Source organism: Schistosoma mansoni, chromosome W, assembly GCF_000237925.1.
Source record: "Schistosoma mansoni strain Puerto Rico chromosome W, complete genome".
NCBI classification, from domain to species: domain Eukaryota; kingdom Metazoa; phylum Platyhelminthes; class Trematoda; order Strigeidida; family Schistosomatidae; genus Schistosoma; species Schistosoma mansoni.
The window spans coordinates 37,044,163-37,063,763 of NC_031502.1; the positions used below are offsets into that span (position 1 = coordinate 37,044,163).

The following is a 19,601-nucleotide window of genomic DNA, read 5'->3' on the forward strand; positions in this document are numbered from 1 at the left end:
TGCTGCCTAGATATGTAAAGGTTCCCACATTCTCCAAAGCTTGTCCGTCAAGTGTAATTCGATTGGTGCATGTTGTATTGTATCGGAGAGTCTTGCTTTTCCTTTTGTTTATATTGAGACCTACTGCTGCTGAGGCTGCTGCTACAGTTACGGGTATGAGGGCTAATATCACTTTCCGGCTGCCCACATCATGAAAGGGTATTTCTTGAGGGATCTGAAAATGAAGTTGGATTAATGTTGGCCTTAATGACCTGGAAGCGTGACCGCAGAGTCCAAGGGACAATTGTTTGAGGCCGGTCACGTACGGCCTTTTTGTGGGAGATTTTTGACGTGTTAGCTCCGTTTTTCAAAGGTCCTTACCGCCGGAGACGGAAATTCTTGAGGTAAGGTAAGGCGTGACATTTTTAGGGTTAGTCTTTTCTAACCCCACCCCTCCTTGTAAAAAGGCAGCATTGCTGCAAATGCCGGTTGTCTGAAGGAAACATCTTACTGCTGTCACACCGCTCTACAATCAGCAGTACAACTTCGCCCTCAGACCTTGAGTTTCTGCTTTTACTCTTACCGTTCCTCCAATCGACCTACCTGGCATGGTATAACCTACATGAACATATGTTCCAGCCAATATAGCTCGGTTGGGTCATCACGATAAGCAAGCCCGATCACCATGTCAAGGTAGCAACTGTGGTCGAGTTTGGTTGCCCCACTGTGATATGATACATAAACACGACCAGCGCCTACCCTAGCTAGGTACACTGAACACCTTTAGAGTAAGTTTAAAGTGGTTTGGAACTGTTCAACCAGACTACTGTTTTAGTATGTAAGATCAACAAAATCATATATATTCTTGTGGTGAATGTAAGCGCTAGTCATCTTAGTAATTCAATGATTGTTGAAATCATCAAGTCCTTTCTTGAATTTGTTCGTTAGCATAAGAGAGTTTTTTGTAGGTTATCACTACTGTGTTGTAAAGAGATGTGCCTAAAGAGAACAAACTGTCAAACGGCATTTAAGACTGAATCAATACTAGATTACAGTGTACAAACACACACACATTTATATTTGCACCCTAGCTTTAAGATTGTTTTTAGCAAAAGTATTCCAGTTCCACTCGCACTAAAATTCCAATCAGCTTTGCCATTCAAAATATAATGAGTAGGTTAACTAAAATGACGGAACTGTTTAACGTTATTGAAAATGTTTACTTAAGTCAAATAGCCTAGACCGTAGAACAAAATCTTTAGCAATTTTTTGCGTACATATCGTGATAGCTTTCACTCATCATCTAATCATACCATTCATTAATCATTTACACAACAAATTCGCTTTCTCAAACGATACGCTTGTGCTTTCTGTTTTCGTCGAACGTTATTGTTAGCTGCGGTTAAATTTATCATTTTATCGTAACTTGTTTATCATAAACCTTAAGTTAATACATTGACTTTAAAATTGCGCACAGCTAGCGCATTCCACTCTCTTCATCACCTGATCTAAATAACCTCTTTTTCTAATTCTTTTTAGGTTCGAATTTAGGAAAAATATTAACTCGGGGAAAATTGTGTCCGGCTCAGCTTCATTGTTGATATGTTCATTTTACAAATCTAAGTTATTTGAATCAACTTTTTCTGGGCTGTTCTTTTTGAGAGTAGCGACTATAACGCTAAAAAAAGGAAACGTCGACAACTAATCAAGGTAGCCGTTTTTTGGAAGAGATCACTCCAGTCAATACACACTCTTAGCTTGTTATCGGTGTAGCATTAATTCCACTGAAGACAATTAGTTCATTTAGACTACTCATTTTTGCGAAGGTTCTCACCTGTTCAAGTTAAACTGTATATTATTCTCGAAAAACTAACTGGATGCTGTTCTGTCACTTATCGCGACATTCTCTTGGGTCTTTTGGCAGACGTTCATTTTCCAAAATATCATTTTGCTATTTCTTAAAATGGGATCCTTGTATAACTTTTCAACAAAAAACTGCTGTACACGGTCCCTACCGTAATCGTTACACTCATTACAAAAATGCATATCCTATAAAACAAAAGATTTATTACGAAGTATACTACTTTAGCACTTTAGCGTGTATGCTTTTGCTATTTATTACTGTAGGGTAGGCTTGCACGTCGTATTCTTAATTATTTTTTCAGCTTCACTTATGCGGAACGGAAGGCTTATGGTTCCTACAATGAAAAAGGCTCAGAAAAGAAGGTATGTTAACTTTTTATTTAGCTAACTTATTTCAGGTATGTAATGTGATAAATGCCAAATGTCAGTCAGAGGTTTCTGACACAGACGAGAAACAGCTACATCGAAACGACTCTATAAGAAAAAAACATGCTGGATTTCGAGACAGGAAGGTACTTAATAACTTTCGTCAACCGTTTTGTATTCAGTTAATAAACTTGCGTAACTTAAAGGTTGCTTATTTTATTTTCTGTGTTCATGTTCATTCCATTCATCTGAAAGCATACTTCAAAAGTTGTTATCCGAATGTGTGAGTTAATTTCTCACACGAATATTTAGCTATTTCGAAAATATCTAACCAAGGTTTACTTGTTTGTTGGCAAATTATGTTTTAGTGATTGCGATGTCTTGGCAACTCATGTTCTCTTTTGGTTTGCTTTCCCTTACCAGTAGCAACATGAGTCAGAAAATGAGAACTTATGTTAGGAATGTAGAATGATTTTAAGGAAGTGAATCTGCTTGCTCCATTGTGACCGATCCTAAGCTATGTCACTCAAGACTTTGAGCCGCTCATGCCCATCGTCCTTAGGATTCCATCCTAGAAATCTATATTTCTCGATGCTCATTCCGAATAGTAAGTGGCGCTACCTATTGGTGACGTATCGGAGTCTAGCTTTACTCACCACGAGGTAAAGAAAATAATAAAATATACAATTTGGGAATAAATAGAAGGAGAAATATGCAAAATACGTTTCGATTATTTTTGAAATATATTGCACAAAGTTGTAGCATTTTACTGATGATGCTTAAGTTAATAGGTGTGCATATAAACCAATGGGTTTAGTCATACCTTGACACTCTGGTTTGTCCCACCTATTTGGTATGAAGCGAGAAAGTGCACTAGGACCTGAAGGGTTAACTCTAGAGTTTTGTTAGTGGTGTTTCAGTTAGAGAATGTATGTTGACTAAGATAATAGCTAGGAAGATAACCATGGAGGAATCGGTTTGATTAATAATGTGTCACTCATTTTTCGCTTAATTGAGACTCATGTGTGAAAACGTTAGTAAAACCAGGTTGGTTCAAGCCTAGTCGTAAATATAACACTCAAATGTTCAACCTGTTTCAGGTTTTTTAGCAAATACACTTATCGATGCCTGAATGTAGTTGTTTTTTACCTTAAGGTGACGTGTGACTTCGTCGATCAAGTAGTTTTGTGTTAGCTCTTGCCATCAGAAGACGTACTGTAGTAGACATACCTTCTGAAGGCTCTATACTCCAATGCAATCGGCTGAATTAATGCTCATAGCAAATGGACATAGGAATTTGTCACTTCCTGCAGTGTTCGTTAAAGCTTCCTATTATCCGCATTTTTACTTACTTTTTTTATTGCTTTCTACTTAAAAATACACTTGATTTACCTAACTTTCTGGGGATTGATCTCCCTTTAAATTTACTCATTGGTTTGGAGTACATAGATGACAGTCTTGTTTAATGGAGATACTAACAACATAGTCTTTTGAACACTTTTGTTGCCAGTGTAAGGATATTTAATATGAATTTCCTTCTAATTGTATAATGCTTTTTCAGAGTTGGTTTGTTTCAGCATGAGGACTGATCACATTAATGATACATTCAATATCTTTGTTAATTGTGAAATCACCTGATACTTCAAATCTTCACTATTGTCTCGTGTGAAACTTTGTGCTTTTTGTGATTTACCAATTTATCATTGAGGGGAATATTTGTGTGTCAAATTTTTGCGCATCAAAGCAATTTACTAAAAGGCAAAGTAACAGCTCTTTAATATTTTGCCTTTGTTCTTATCACCTCGTTAGATTGTTTTATAACTCATGTTTTCTAGTAATAACATAAACAGATTATTTGTGTTTAGGAATATATTATTGATAACTAACAAATTACTTTTAAAATACTAGTTCATCGCATACGAAAACCGAATTCGAGCCTATTCTACACCGGACAAAATCTTCCGATATTTCGCAACTCTTAAGAGCATAGAAGAAGACAGTGAAACAGTTTACATGACCCCTGAAGACTTTCTTCGTTCAATTACCCCAGGTATTAAGCAACCTGACGGTTTAGATTTGGATTCGTTTAAGCGATATGACCCAAAGGTTAGTTATAAAATATTGATTATCTACGGGGTATTACTTAAAAACATTTTATCAGCAATTACAGTCAAGTAATTTTTTTCGAAATATAACTCACTTTTTCTCACCTAACGATTATGGCATGTGATGTTGTTATCGGTTATGAATATAATTCTGTAGTACGGCAGGAATCTTCATGGATGATAAACTAGAAAATGATTACACCTCATAAAGTTGTACTTCAGCTCAGTTTTCATTTATTTAGATATTCTATTACTATCAATCCTAAATATGTTTTCATTGTGAAAACATTGCGAATTCCACACTTTGCTTTTCTTGGTTAGACTTACAAATGTTTGTCCACATGAAAGAAGTGTAACACATGCCCAGGATTTTATTTTTCCTGTAAGTAGTTACCTATTCAATAGATATTTTTTACACTTACGGTTACGGCACTACTTTATGCAGTGCCGTCGAAAAGGTCATTATCATAAGTATGTAGTAGCCATCGGGATCTACTTAGTAAGTCTATTTGTCACTATCACGGAGGAAAATGTACTTAAATTCTTCATCGTATCATTTTTCATCCGCAACATAGAGGGAAATTTATTTCACGCCTTAAGCTCTTGTATTTGAAATATAACTTTACATTTCGGGTTGAATGTGTTGTTTAAGTAATTCAGTTTTATTATTTTACACGTGTTATTTACGCCAAACTTACACGCTATCTCATTTACTTATATTCTTTTCCTTTGACATATAGACGGGATTAGTTTGGTTCCATAACAAGGTTAGTCCTTTGTTGACTAGAATGTTTTATGTTAAGCTGAGATCAGTTATTGTAAGTTGAATTAACTGAATTCTTTAGTTTGTTGGTATGAATTTAGTAATCTCGAGTTCTCTCCTATGAGACTACTCACTAATACCTGAGAATGTATTCATAACCTATATACTCGATGTCTTCAAAGAATGTTATTGCATATCAAAGGTTAAAATCACAAACCGAAATAACTGACTGTTGGTACGTGCACCACGGTTGTATTTATAGGATTTCATGTTTCGCAACACATTAAAATTACCCATATTACGAATTAAAATGACATATATGAGCGAACAATATTGTTCCCCATTAGATCTTTATCAGGCTTTAATATAACTAAACATGATAATTAAAAGGTATAAATTTACAATATGATGACAGGTGTACTAATTGTGGTAAGAATAAGAAAGATCCTAAATCAATGTTTCACAATGAGAAGTATGTTTAAAAAAATGTTGAAAAAATAGACATTGAAATAGTATTCACTAAGAATTATTAAAGTTCCGTAATAAGAAATGTTCAAATAATTAGACAGTGAAGAAAGATTTTACAAATTTATTAAGAATACAAAGACGGGTTGCTAGTAAAAATCTTATTAACTATGAAATAAATCGACAAGTTGGGTTAAATTACTCTTCTCTAGTTTTATTTATTTTCGTGGAACGTGGCTGTCAGTCGAATGGTCTGGGCTTCTGGCCAAAGCCTTTTGCACATACATTAACCAGTCCATTGTAAGCTGTTCTATCCAACTGCATTAATAAACCAGGCTTGCTCTGTTTTCATCCATCCTTCTACACTCAAGTGTATATTTTTTCAAGGCTTCCTTGGAATGCATCTGTCAGCTGTCCTCCACGCATGACTTTTAGTGTAGTCCATCGCATGAATTCAGTATGTTGCTTGACGATCTTCTCAGATACACCATAGTGTCGAAGAACGAGTTCCACTCAATTGATTGTTCATAATGATCCGTAGTGTGATGATTTGGTCTGTGCACGACCGATCCTTACGCTATCTGTAGTTCTCACATTTGCTCAGATCTCTTTTATTTGGTATCTTGGTGAGATATCCTTCTTTCCAGTCTGTCGGCACTTGTTCCTCTTCCTAAATAGAAGGTGAAGCATGTTTGCAGTTACTTCAATATCTGGTTTCAGTGCTTCAGCTGGTATGTTGTCAGGTTCAGCTGCTTTCGCACTCTTGGTTTGTCTGATAGACATCCTCATTTCTTCGATCGTTGGTGGAGTTACAGCCTTAGAAAGGTCTGTGTGTGCTGCGTCGATGTCCGGTAGGTTCGGTGGGATTAGTCTATTCAAGAGTTGCTCGATGTATTCTACCCATCTGTTTTTCTGTTTTTGAATTTCAGTGATTGGCTTGCCTCCTTTGTCCTTGACTGATCTCTCAGGTTTACCATTTTACCTTCAAGGTTTTTCGTTGTGTTATATAGTTGGTTTATATTCCCTTCTCTTGTAGCTTTACCCACTGTCACTCCAAGGTCTTTCAGGTATTTCTGATTGTCCGCTCAAAAGCTCCTCTTCCCTTGCTTGTTTGCTTCTCTGTATTCAACTTTTGCCTTGACTTTCTCTGTTCTTATTCGTCTGTTGCTGATTACTGTCTTCCTGTCCTTACTTTCTTGAGTCATGTCCAGTGTTTCTATAGAGATTCACCCCTTATGATGATACTTTTTGCGGCCCAGCACCTAACACGTTGAAGTTAGTGCTTCTTTGATCCCTTTCCACTTGTCTTCCATAGTAGTTTCTCCTTCTGTGAGTAGGTCTCGTAAGACTTGGAATCTGTTGTTGAGAAGAAGACTGTATCGAACCTTTGTAATGCTGTTTCCTCGGTTGTCCAGTATTTCTTTAACTTCAGTTTCATCTTGGCAACCACCGGTCGGCGGTGATCCGAAGCTATGTCAGCTCCTCTCCTGGTTCTCATGTCTTCCATTGGCCTTGTGAATTTTTTATTGATACAAATATGATCTATGTGATTCTCTGTAGTGTGATCCGGTGAGACCCATATGACTTTTATGTGCGTTTACGACGGAAAGTGGTGCCACATATAACCGACCATGTAGTTGGAAGCACATAAATTTGCAAATCTCTCTTCAGTTTGATTCCTCTCTCTCATTCGGTGTCGTCTCTTGATATCTTCATATCCGGTGTTGTTCATTCAGACCTTGAAGTTTAGGTCTCCTATGAGAATGATGAGATCTTTTCTTGGGCATTTCGCTATGATCGATTGTAGCCTCTCGTATAACTGTTCCTTGTCGTCGTTGTTGCCGTCATTGGTAGGTGTATAACATCGGATAACATTCATTGTAATTCCGTCCTTCGTTATATCGTTACATTATAGCTGATGCCAATTCGTGAAAAATACTTTAAACTTATTGCGTAATTTCAATATATTGCTCTAGTCTTATTCCTACTATCTAGCCCTTTTTGCATGATGACTGATGTCAATTGGTGACAAATACCAACTCATAACATTAGCCCAAATTGTATTATGTAAAAATACTCCTTTTCTTTTACGATAATTAATAAGTTAAGGTGTAGAGGATTATTTATCGTATCAAAACTACTATTCCACTGTAATGTTATTGCCTTTTATTGCTAATTGCTTTATAACTAGGTAATGTTTCCTGACTAACTGATAAGTCCCTCAACGTCGTCAGTATGGTATACTTTTACCAAAGATATTACCCAACTAATATTAAACCAAAGTAAATGGAGTTTGATTTTGAAGACTTAGTCTAATTATTTAATTACTTATCCTCAACTTCACTTTCTCTAGTCCCTATTTTTAAATGTATACTTTAGCAAAATATACAGTCGTGACTTTTTGATTCATGTTAATAAAGTGAATTGTTTAATTGCTAACGCTTAATCCTGTCTATTATTTTCTTATCTAATTTTTGTTATTAATAGAGTGAAAAATTAAATTTGGATATACCTAAAGAATCAGTATTTTATAAGCTTTGTGATCAAGCTTTAATCACATTTACTGATTTTATATTCCTATTAACTGTGCTTTCGAGTAAGTTTTGTAATTGCCCAAATATTAGAAACTGATTTTTGTATATAGTTGTATTTATCTATTAACTTTTTATCGTATTCATTTTAATGTTCATTTTTCTGCCATTTCTGTTGATATCTCATTCTTTCTAGGATATAAATAACTTTGGTTAGATGAACCCCTACACATCAATGTCCAAAATTGAATGTCATTATGTCTATATAGAGTGGATTTTATGTAAATATGATTGAAATGAATAATTGATACTAACTAATTATTACTCCATAACAACTATGCTAAAGTGAATTTCTCTAATTTGAAGTGTGATTTGGACTTAGGTAAAGCCAAACCCTAATGATATTTCAGGTTTCTTCAGAAAGCATAAGAAAAATATGCTTTAACTCAATAGACTAGATTTACAAATAGTATAGATAGATGCTTTTCAACAATTTCAATGACACAAATAAATATTTTTCTGTTTGTTAATTATAAATTTTTAACGGCTATTTGCCTTAAAATGTATTCTTAGTGCCACAATTAGTTCTCATTCGGAAAACTAACAAAAATTTCTAAATTAGTTGTAACTGCCCGTAGATCGGAACAGATATTATAAAAACTGGTTCCATAGTCAGTTTATTTGATGCTCCACAGAAGTGTAAAGATATTCACTTAGAGCTTTTTTGTTTAATTGTCTGATATTTAGACGTGGTTTTAATTATAAAGTACTGGAATTGTAAGTTTCATATTGTCTAGTTTTCTAAATAGCGTTATCTTCAATCAGCTTAAATTGTCATAAGAACGAAAACCGTATAGCTGTGAATATGTTATGTGATTCACATTCAATTTAATTATGATTTCAGCTTTTACAGACAGTTAACAAACACATTGTACATAACCACGCCAGCGATAGTTGATCTCTGTGTGATTAGTTCAAGTGAAGACTTGCAGATGGAGGACCGCATATAAAACGTTTGCGATGAGTTTGCTGTAATTTGGTGCCGGACAAAAACAGGTTGTTGTCTGCAAAAAGCCACAAGAGATGATCACCTTTGTTTGACCTGTAACCAGCGAGTCCTTGTTCACCCAAACGATTCTCTTCTATGTCCAAACACCTCCAGCTATCACTACAGTGTCTGTCAAACGCACTCTGTTGATATCATTTAACTGATAGTGTAACTCACTCTTGATTCCTTTCGATGCATTGGTGAAGATGAAGAAGAGATATCGTTTCCAACTCGTTTTTTTCCTTTTAATGAAGCTTTCTAACCTAATAGCTCATAAACAATTGCTAATGGGAATCAAGTCGGCTAGTACTTCCTCCGCTCTGGAGCTTAGTGTGATACCGACCCCAGTCAAACCTAACAAACAAGCCACAGGGCTCATGATAGGTGTACGTAGATAACCTGGTGAAGATATTTAGGTATTTAATATCTGCAAACAAAATCCCTTAATGATTCATAATCATCATTAATATGTTTCAAATTTCATGTGTAATCATTTATCTGTACTTTTAAATATGATTCTCTACTGGCAAGTGCCTTTTTATATAACAGTTACTTTTTTGTTTATTAATAATTTTTCTTGAAGCACCTCGTCGACAGTTTGAAATAGCTTTTCGTATGTTTGATATTAATGGAGATGGGGAATTGGACATAAACGAGTTTGAGGTTGTAAGTTAATATTGAATGTTTGGTGTATATATATATATATATATATATATATATATATATATATATATATAAAACACATATTTTAACCATTTCAGTAGATGAATATTCACAACCTCATCAACCCATTTATCATCTCTGTTTTAAATCCTGTGCTTAACAACAAGACTGCTCACTTGGTCATCAAATCACATACGGGCAATGCTTTTAAGGTACTTATGATCAAAATCCCGTAGCACACTCTCGTCTGTTACTCTCATAGACCATGTTTCATAGTTATGGAGTGATGGAGAGCAGGCTGCTGAGCACTACACCCTCACTTTATTTGGTAAACGAACAAGCCAATTTTTAATTATCATTTCCATTCATTGTTTTGATAGAATAGAATAAAATAAAATTGCACCTGGCTGAAATAAATATTTGTGTATATATTAATAGTAACTAGTTAACAATCAATCCTTTTGCTTAATTAGGTTCGTTCTGTAATTATGGGCACAACTGCTATGGGTCGTCGTCATCGTGATAATTTAACAACAGGCTGTACTTTGAAACCAGGTAGTTGTAATAGTGCTTTCAAACGCTATTTCTTCGGTCCAGACGGCGATCAGAAGTTGCCAATCAGTAAATTTCTTCAATTTCATTCTGATTTACAAGAGGAAATTATGCGTCTAGAGGTTAGCCTTTCTATTAGTCATATATATATATATCAACGAAGATATATTTTTGTACTAACGTCCGTAAAACCTGCTCTTACGTTGTTTCCTGTTTTTGTCTCCAATTTGTATTTTTCATATCACGTGATTTTCTGTTAACTTTAATCGCAACAAATTGTCGACCATAAGTATTAGTAACGTTTATTAATTACTGTTTTGATGTTAAAAAAGATTTTGTTTTACCAATCATGATAAACCACCATAAAAATCAAGCAGTCATATAAAATGTATAGTCTGGCATACGTGTATACATCGGTTTAAGTAGCCGCATCATTTTAGCACAGTGAGATGAAATAATCAAAATAAATAAATTGTAATCGACTCCTGGACATATCATCTAACATCCTCCAATCATTTCTTACGCCCCCAAATGCCCTGGTACGCCCGAGAGTGGGGAGAGTCCACTCTCCCTCTCGAAATGCTCTCACATGGCCACGCGAATATATAGCCTCTGCCAGGGAAGTCCTACTCACTGCCTTCTCGTGCCATGGGTGTTGTTTACAAAAGTGAGAGGACGAAAAACGAATGTCCGGCACTTTAACCGGGTTGGTGGACACGGAGGGTCCACCTAGAGGAGTTGGAAAACTCTGATTCCAAACCAATGGTGCACATGGGCTCCAGTATCCTGATGGAACGAATGGCGTACGAACCAACCGTTGGTCACCAGTTACCATTGGACTACATCTCCTCACGATGCTCTACTGCCTTGTGGATCAGACCTTTAGGTCAAAGGCTCCGGGTGTGGCCCCCTAAGAAAACCACCTGCTTCGGTTTGGGCACCCGGGCAGTATCACAGCCCACACACAAATGACATGAAATAACGCATTACACTAACTACACTGCTCTCGTTCCTAATAGAAGAAAGACAATTTACATTATTATTATTATTATTATTACTATTATTTACTACGTCGCTTTTTCACTCCCTTTATTCCCAAATTGTGTATCCTTCCTTTCCAACTTATGCAGTAGCTCGCCCATGGTGGAAACTCTGTCCTATCTAAACGATCTCCAATCACTGTCTGGTTGAAAGTGAATGCTTCCACCGATTACGAATACTGAAGCAGTCTTTCTGAAACCGCGTACGCCGTTCAAGCTAGCTTCCTTCAACGTTCGCACACTAATGCAGATCGGACAACAGATGGGGCTGGCTATGTCTTTAGAAAGTCTTAATGTTGATGTTTGTTGTCTATCCGAGACCCATATTCAAGACTCTAGTGAAGTACTACAAATTTGCTCTCCATCTGTCGCTTCGAAAAGCTTGTTTCACGTGCGCTTATCCGGGGACTCTGTGGCATCTTCGTCTGGTCTTGCTGGCGTTGGTGTTGCACTAAGCGCTAGAGCTGAGGCAGCACTAATCGTTCGGATCCCCATTAACAGTCGGTTATGTGCTGTTAGATTAGAAAGTCCCATCAAAGTGAGAAGAAACCGGCGTGAGAAACAGTGTCTTTTCGTCATCTCCGCCTATGCCCCGACAGATTGCAGCCCGGATGCAATCAAGGATGAGTTTTACCACCAGTTAACAGTTCTTCTCCAGAAAGCGCGTTCGACAGATATTGTAGTATTAGCCGGAGACTTGAATGCTCAGGTCGGGCGTCTAGGCACAGAAGAGAGTCGTTTAGGTGGCCGATGGGGACTTGTTGGTCGCAGGACAGATAACGGGGACCGTTTGCTGCAACTGTGCACAGTCCACAACCTGTTTCTGGCTAGCACTAACTTCCGGCACAGTCATCGCCGGTGTGCCACCTGGCGTCCTACCTCTGCATCTCAAGCCTGGACTCAGACTGATCACATCGCGATCAGCTACCGCTGGCGTGGTTGTGTACAAGACTGCCGCTCCTTTTGGAGTACCTATCTGGAGTCTGATCATGCCCTGATCTGCGCCAATCTCACCTTACTTTTCAGTGGCCGAAGGATTGACCACCACCAACGGATTGATGTTAGTAAACTGGCTGCAACTTCTGTTGCAAGTAAGTATCGAGCGGAGCTAGCCTCTAGGCTAGCTACCATCCCATCGAAAAGTATAGATGAGCATTGGTTGCATCTTCATGACGCCATGAAAATGGCGAGTAAAGCCGCTTGCGGCTTCGCGAAACGTCCCGCTTACAAGCATTGGGTTTCTTCTGGCTCCTTACAACTGATGGAACCCCGTCGGTCTACTCCGGGTGACCGTGAGTTTGACCACAAACGAAGGCTGTTACGTAATGAAATCGGGCAAAGCTTGCGTAAGGACCGAGAAGCCTGGTGGTCGGAGCGTGCTAATGAGATGGAAGAAGCAGCTGCATCTGGTAACTGCTGGAAGCTCTTCCAACTCATCCGAGCCACTGGCAGCAAGAAGTCTGGTGTGAGTGAAACAATCTACGAGGATGACGGGATGCCAATCACTAACATCTCTCGACGTCTTGGACGATGGGCGGAATTTTTCGAAGAGCAGTTCAACTGGCCTGCTGCTCCTGCAACATCAACCAGTTTGTCCTGCCCCCCATGGCCGGTGACGACTGATCCACCAAACGAGGCGGAAGCCCGCAAGGAACTCCAACTCTTGAAGCGCTACAAATCACCGGACCCAGATGACTTACCTCCGGCTCTTTTTAAAGATGGTGGTGACTTTCTGGCTAAGGATCTGACGGTGTTGTTTGCAAAGGTTTGGGAGCAAGAAAGTGTTCCAACATCATGGAATGAGTCGATAGTCGTCCCTATCTTTAAAAAGGGTTCACGTTGTTCCTGTAACAACTATCGGGGGATAAGTCTACTTCCGATTGCGTCCAAACTATTGGCTTCTGTCATTCTTCGTAGGTTGTTTAAAACCCCAGAACGATTGACTCGCGAGGAGCAGGATGGTTTTCGTTCTGGTCGAGGATGCATTGATCACATCTTCACCCTCCGCCAAATGTTAGAACACCGTCATACTTATCGCAGGCCGACAATCGTAGTGTTTCTTGATATCAGGGCTGCCTTCGATTCGTTGGACAGGACTGTTCTCTGGGATTGTCTTTTGAAGAAGGGTGTGCCTGAGAAGTTCATTAACATCTTAAACGCCCTGTATACGAACACCTCAGACAGAATGAGGGCATACAACCACCTTTCTCCCTTGTTTCATTCGAGCAGTGGGGTTAGGCAGGGTTGCCCGATCTCACCATTCCTCTTCAACTTTGCCACCGATGACATCCTGGAAACAGCTCTGATGGATGTAAGTAATGGCGGTGTGGATATGTTGCCTGGAGAAAGACTTCTCGACCTCGAGTATGCGGATGATATTGTCTTACTGTGCGATAATGCCCAAGGCACGCAATCCGCACTTAATCAGTTGGCAATCAGTGTCCGCAGGTACGGTATGTGCTTTGCACCCTCCAAGTGCAAGGTACTCCTACAAGACTGGCAGGATTCTCATCCTGTACTCACCCTAGATGGTGAGCAGATTGAAGTAGTTGAGAAGTTCATGTATCTAGGTAGCTATATAAGTGCTGGTGGGGGCGTGAGTGATGAGATTGATGCACGTATAATGAAAGCCAGAGCGGCTTATGCCAATCTGGGCCATCTTTGGCGCCTTCGTGATGTTAGTCTGGCTGTAAAAGGTCGGATCTACAACGCGTCGGTGAGAGCAGTTTTGCTCTATGCTTGTGAAACCTGGCCTCTCCGAGTTGAGGATGTTAGACGTCTCTCTGTGTTCGATCATCGTTGTCTCCGAAGGATTGCTGACATCCAGTGGCAACACCATGTTAGTAATGCAGAGGTTCGGCATCGTGTGTTCGGGCGCAGAGACGATAATTCGATTGGTGTCACCATCTTGAAACACCGACTTCGATGGCTTGGATATGTTTTACGAATGTCGTCCCAGAGACTTCCACGTCGTGCATTATTTGCCGACTCTGGGACTGGTTGGAAAAAGCGGAGAGGAGGTCAGTGTATGACATGGTGTTGTGGCATGAAAGAAAGCTGCAAAGGGCTAGCTTCTGTTGGTCCTTCACGACTCCCTGGCTGAGGTCTAAGGGATGGTGCAACACAATGGCTAGAGACGTTATCAGATATGGCTCAGAATAGAAGCCAGTGGCGATCCTGCTGCAACCTTCTTTTACTTTCTACATAAAGAGTGGTTCTAACTTTCTTAACTGAAAGAGTCTTCTGGTTGTACATTTTAGTCCACCTTATCTTTCCATCCCTTCTCTTCCTACTTTCATTATTTTGTGTGGCGCATATGTATCTGGTGCCCTTTTGTACCAATATATATGTGTTTAAATAAATAAATAAAAAATCATTTCTTACGATAATCACGCTGATTTCAATAAGGTAGTTTAAAACTACCGACACTACTCAGTCCAACAATCAATGACTTCATTGTTTAATGCCAAGTTTTGTTTTGATCGTCTCTAGTTTTCTTACAACCTACTCTGACATCAGCCAACATTGCGCGTCAATGTAGACAGTGGTTAGATTGACCATTTCACTTACGTCTAGATTGCAATCAACAAATCATGGATCAACGATCATTTTTATCATGAGTTACCGAACATTATCTATCACTAGAAAGTATTGGACAGTTGTTTCTACCCACTGTATGCCCATTACCCCACATACTTAACCTAATCTAAAACAGGTCTTGTGGTTAGCAACTTATAATGTTTCGTCGTTTTCAATAGTTTTCGACTGATTAAGTTTAAAGATGGCAATAACTTGCACGTTTTTATAGAATGACTTCACGAAAAGTCGCGATATTTAAATAATGCTTATAAACATTTTTTTTTAAAACAAGTGACTGATCACTCAGTTGGATTTTTATGTCTTTATTGGTTGGTTATGTTTTTCTCTTGTGAAAGTTTATACATGTGTACCTTTTTAAAACAAAATTTCAGTTTGAAAGAGCTGAACCAAAGAATGGAAAAATTACTGAAGTTCAGTTTGCCAATTCTCTACTTGTTTATGCTGGATTTTCTGAGAATAAAAGACGTAAAATGATTCGTCGAGTAAAAACAAAATTTCCTATAGATTCTGATCAGTCTATTGTAAGTCATTTTTCACTTTTTTGTGTTAATCGACTATAAGATCATTACGTAATGAAAACTTTCACTATTTTTTCCTTAGCGAAGAAGAAAGAAACAAAAGTCCTGTAAATTTCTTATAAATGCAAATACTAGGATCTTTAGTTCAACCACGTTTGACAGACAGGTTCGCACACTACTTGGAGGAAAGCGTTAAATATCTTTCATTCTTCACTTGATGTTGTTTACTTGTATCTTCCTATTGTTATTTAGGAGTGCAATTGATCAATCTCTTATTAGGATATGTTCATCCTTGGCGGACTGCCTCGATGTTGCCTTAATTCACAAGCTTTATAAGCAAATATGGATAGTGGTTATCGGTGGAATCCCAGATGCGCGTTTCATCTTATTTGGGACTTGTCAGCTGAATGTACCCACATCTCAGATTTGATGTTCACTCTGGGACTCGAACCCAATACTGTTCACTTTAGACGCCATCGCGTTAACCAATCACCCTATTTTACATATATTTGAAAATGTTTGTTCTATCTCTATCCTCTCTCCTGGTTATTAAAGATCCTTTCTCTACTAATGATATATATATATATATAATTATTTCCCACTTGATTATTTCTCTCCTAAAATAAAATTCTGTTCACTTTACTACTATATATAAAAACAATTCAGTTTGTAATTGCTACATGCTGTTTCAAATAACCTTAACCTTTCTTAATAGCTGTTTTAGAATAAACATGTGAATTGCATTGTGAAATTTTTGATTGGATATATTTACAACTTACAGGTTTTCTTTTATTGATTACAGTTAAATGAAACTAATGTAATATTATTTGAATTTTTTTTCTTGTAAAAAGAATATCAAAATTACTTTGATAAAACGATGTTTAGACATGCAACAGAGTTGTTGAAAGTCCGTACAATCCAAGTATCTCTTTGTTTAATCCGTTATCTAATATACTGGAGTACTAAATGCTTTAAGCTTTATTTGTTATGTGTAGTTGTAGACTTTCATAAAGTATATGCATTTACAACCTTATCAAATCTCGAATTAACGTCGTTCTATTTCTATCAGTTAAATATTTTGATGTTAATTAAGTTTGCAACTCATTATTGTTAAGATTAAACTGTATTTACTGTTCAGCTGTTACTGTATTTGCAACCGCTAAGTTGTTGGTTTTAAAATCCAATCGATTTACTCTTATCTTGATAATTAATCAGTATCATAACCGGACTACACATATACATGCATAAAAAATGAAGATTCAAATATGTTTTTGGTTAATTAATCATAGTAATAACTATGAGGTTATTCTAAGTAGGTTTCCCTAACTGTTCCCACGTCTACAGTAATAATTTAAGTAGAGTTTTTTTGTTAACTTAAATGTAATTCTTTCACAATAATAACTTTGCAGTTGTAGTTAAAATTGTGGTAGTTAATCGATTATTAATCGTTTTCATGATAATCATTCGCATACATTCCCTAGTATATACTACTAGTCGATTATAAGTATGTTGAATATTCTATTTTACAATTAATAATTATATAATATCTGTAATTCATCCATCTCATGTTTATTGGTAGTTTGTAAATCTTAATTAACATTTCATTTGTTCTACGACATTATTTATAACGATTTGTTTTGTTTGTTTTTGTTTACAATTTATTACTGTTAGTCTATTTAATGTAGACTTTATTTCCCTCACAACACTTACAAATAAAATGCTTTTTCATACCAAAAATCTTGATCCTTTCTTTTTTTTCCATGAATATATATTGTTTTAGGGTATCACGTATAAAGATTTTTCTGATTTCAGTCATTTACTTCGATCTATTGCCGATGTGGATACTGCTTTAACATTTTATCATATGGCTAGGGCATCAATTAATCAAGATACTTTAAATCATGTTGCTTCGACTGTCGCCAATCTTCACTTGTCACCACATGTTTTAGATGTTGTGTTCACTTTATTCGATGAGAATAGTAAGTGAATTTCGTGTATATTTTGTCAAATATCTATTTAAGTAGTTTGTGTATTAGATCCCTAAACATTACAAAGAGTATCTTTTTAATGGTAACAAGATAGTATGCTTATTCAAATTAAAATCAGTAGTTTGTGGACGTAAATATAACCGTATACCAGTTAATGAAGTATGATTTTTCCTGAGTTTATATGTTCTAGACTTACTGGAACTGGATCTTCTTTATCTACCTACATTTCTCATATAATTCCTATTTTCAAAGATTGCCTTGATTTTCTAATCTTTTGATATTATCGAGTTCCCTGACCTAGATGGTTTAATTGCAGACTTCTCATTGTCTTTCTAAACAGTATTACCATTATAAATAAATAATATATTTGTAATATCACAATGAGTAGAAAAATTAGATTTTTCTGACATTTCGTGACTCAGTGTAAGTCACTTCTTCAGACAATAAATAAAAAATTATCAAAGTATCACTATTGTTTACACCATGTAGAAGTATGCTTATTACTTATTTCACAAGTTCTAAATCATTTTGTTCTAGTGGGCTTGTTTGTGATTGATTGTGTTTACAAATTTCATTACCTTCACTAGTTCTTGTGCTTAGGCTGACTATCTTGTTCTGTTGACCTGTAATCATGTTCTCGACTGACCTTTGTCAAACAGGTTAATAGATTGGATCTAAGTAAGTGTTTCTATTGATTACTCAATGAGCGGAATTCTATGCTTCCAGAAATTCTTTGGCATCACTAGAGTGACCTCGATCCATTATCCTGACGTTTTGCTATTCAAATTTTTGTCTATAGCTATTTCGATGCATCGATCTCAGTGATAACATATATCGTTTTACTGATAGTTTGTGTATGCTTAACTGAAGAAGGCATCCTCTTTGTCCAGTATAATATTTATCATAGTTGATTCAATTTATTTCGTAAATTATCTCATATTTGTTTTCTCTCATTGTTGCGTTTTTTTTCTGTACGAAATGAGAGTGAATTAATGATAGAGCAATATTTCCGAAAAGTTTAAAAATCATCATTTTTAAATCTGTTTGAATAACGTTCATTTGATTGCGAAATATGTCCCGTTAGTGCACAGTTTTTCGCTTATCTTTTTGTTATTTTCGTTGTTATTTTAGATGATGGACAATTAAGTTATCGTGAATTTGTTGGTGTTATGCGACATAGACTCTTACGCGGTTTGGATAAACCCATGGATACAGGTTTTGTTCGATTACTTAGTGCTGTATTTCATTGTACTAAAGAACAAATCAGTCTTGGAATTAATTCTACCTACAAAGGTGTTTGAAAAGTTGACTATATTACTTGTGAGAATTCAGTCATATGTCACAGGATGGATAAAAAAGAGTTTGATTTGGGATTATTTATCTATTTATTTTCCTGCTTTCTTTTAAGCAAAGCATGCTTTATTCTGTTCAATGAAACTGGACGGTATCATGTATGTATGTGTGCCGCTTCACATTTTCACACTCTTATATGGATATTATAGTTGATATGACATTGTCGTTGTACTACATTACTTTTCGAATTAAAATATCTAATAATAATATGAGTTCTGTTTTTTCCAAAATTTTATTTCTATGAATATATATTGTTTTTTATTTTTATCTGAATTGGTGTCTTTTCAAACAAGTAATATGTTGTTCTAACCTGATAAATCCAGTTGGATTTTCAGATACCTAGCTTTTCAATAATTTGTTTGGATGTATCAACAGTGCTTTCAAATTACTTTAGGGGGGTTGTGGAGATTGTTGAATTTCGAATCTTACACCACTGACTAATCTTATACAGCCATTGAAAAAACAGAGAGCACTGAATACCTGTTTCATTACATTATGAGATCTAAGTGGTGCTCATCCATAATCCCTTTTGGTATCGAACTCAGGATATTCAGACCTCACAGCGAGCACTCGACTTCCAGACCACTAAGGGAGCTTACATGTCTAACTTGAGCTCTTGAGGTTTTAGGTTTTGATCTGCAATGGTGTCGTGAATATTCACTACTGAGAGGTCTCATATTAAGACAAAACAGCTGTCTCATTTATCTTGGTTTTTCAGTAGTTGTCAAATTAAGATCCATCCAGGATATAAACTAGGAATACTTTCA

The 19,601-nt window shown here is 36.7% G+C and overlaps 1 protein-coding gene across 1 annotated transcript; it reads left to right on the forward strand.

Annotated features, from left to right (window-relative positions):
- The first annotated feature begins 1,518 nt into the window (after positions 1–1,518).
- On the forward strand, positions 1,519–19,216 carry Smp_045960 (calcium binding atopy-related autoantigen). Its single transcript, XM_018789577.1, has 11 exons — positions 1,519–2,107; positions 2,145–2,205; positions 2,241–2,354; positions 4,117–4,314; positions 5,054–5,080; positions 8,029–8,137; positions 9,704–9,786; positions 10,257–10,457; positions 15,347–15,496; positions 17,274–17,472; positions 18,613–19,216. The coding sequence occupies exons 1-11, from the start codon at positions 1,857–1,859 to the stop codon at positions 18,780–18,782; spliced, it is 1,563 nt and encodes a 520-aa protein (XP_018655005.1). The 5' UTR covers positions 1,519–1,856; the 3' UTR covers positions 18,783–19,216.
- The last annotated feature ends 385 nt before the right edge of the window (positions 19,217–19,601 follow it).

Coding starts and splice junctions, on each gene's coding strand:
- Smp_045960 (XM_018789577.1), top strand. CDS start 1,857: ATGCTGTTCTGTCACTTATCGCGACATTCTCTTGGGTCTTTTGGCAGA. Junction 10,458..15,346: donor AGGAAATTATGCGTCTAGAG/GTTAGCCTTTCT, acceptor ACAAAATTTCAG/TTTGAAAGAGCTGAACCAAA. Junction 17,473..18,612: donor CACTTTATTCGATGAGAATA/GTAAGTGAATTT, acceptor TTGTTATTTTAG/ATGATGGACAATTAAGTTAT.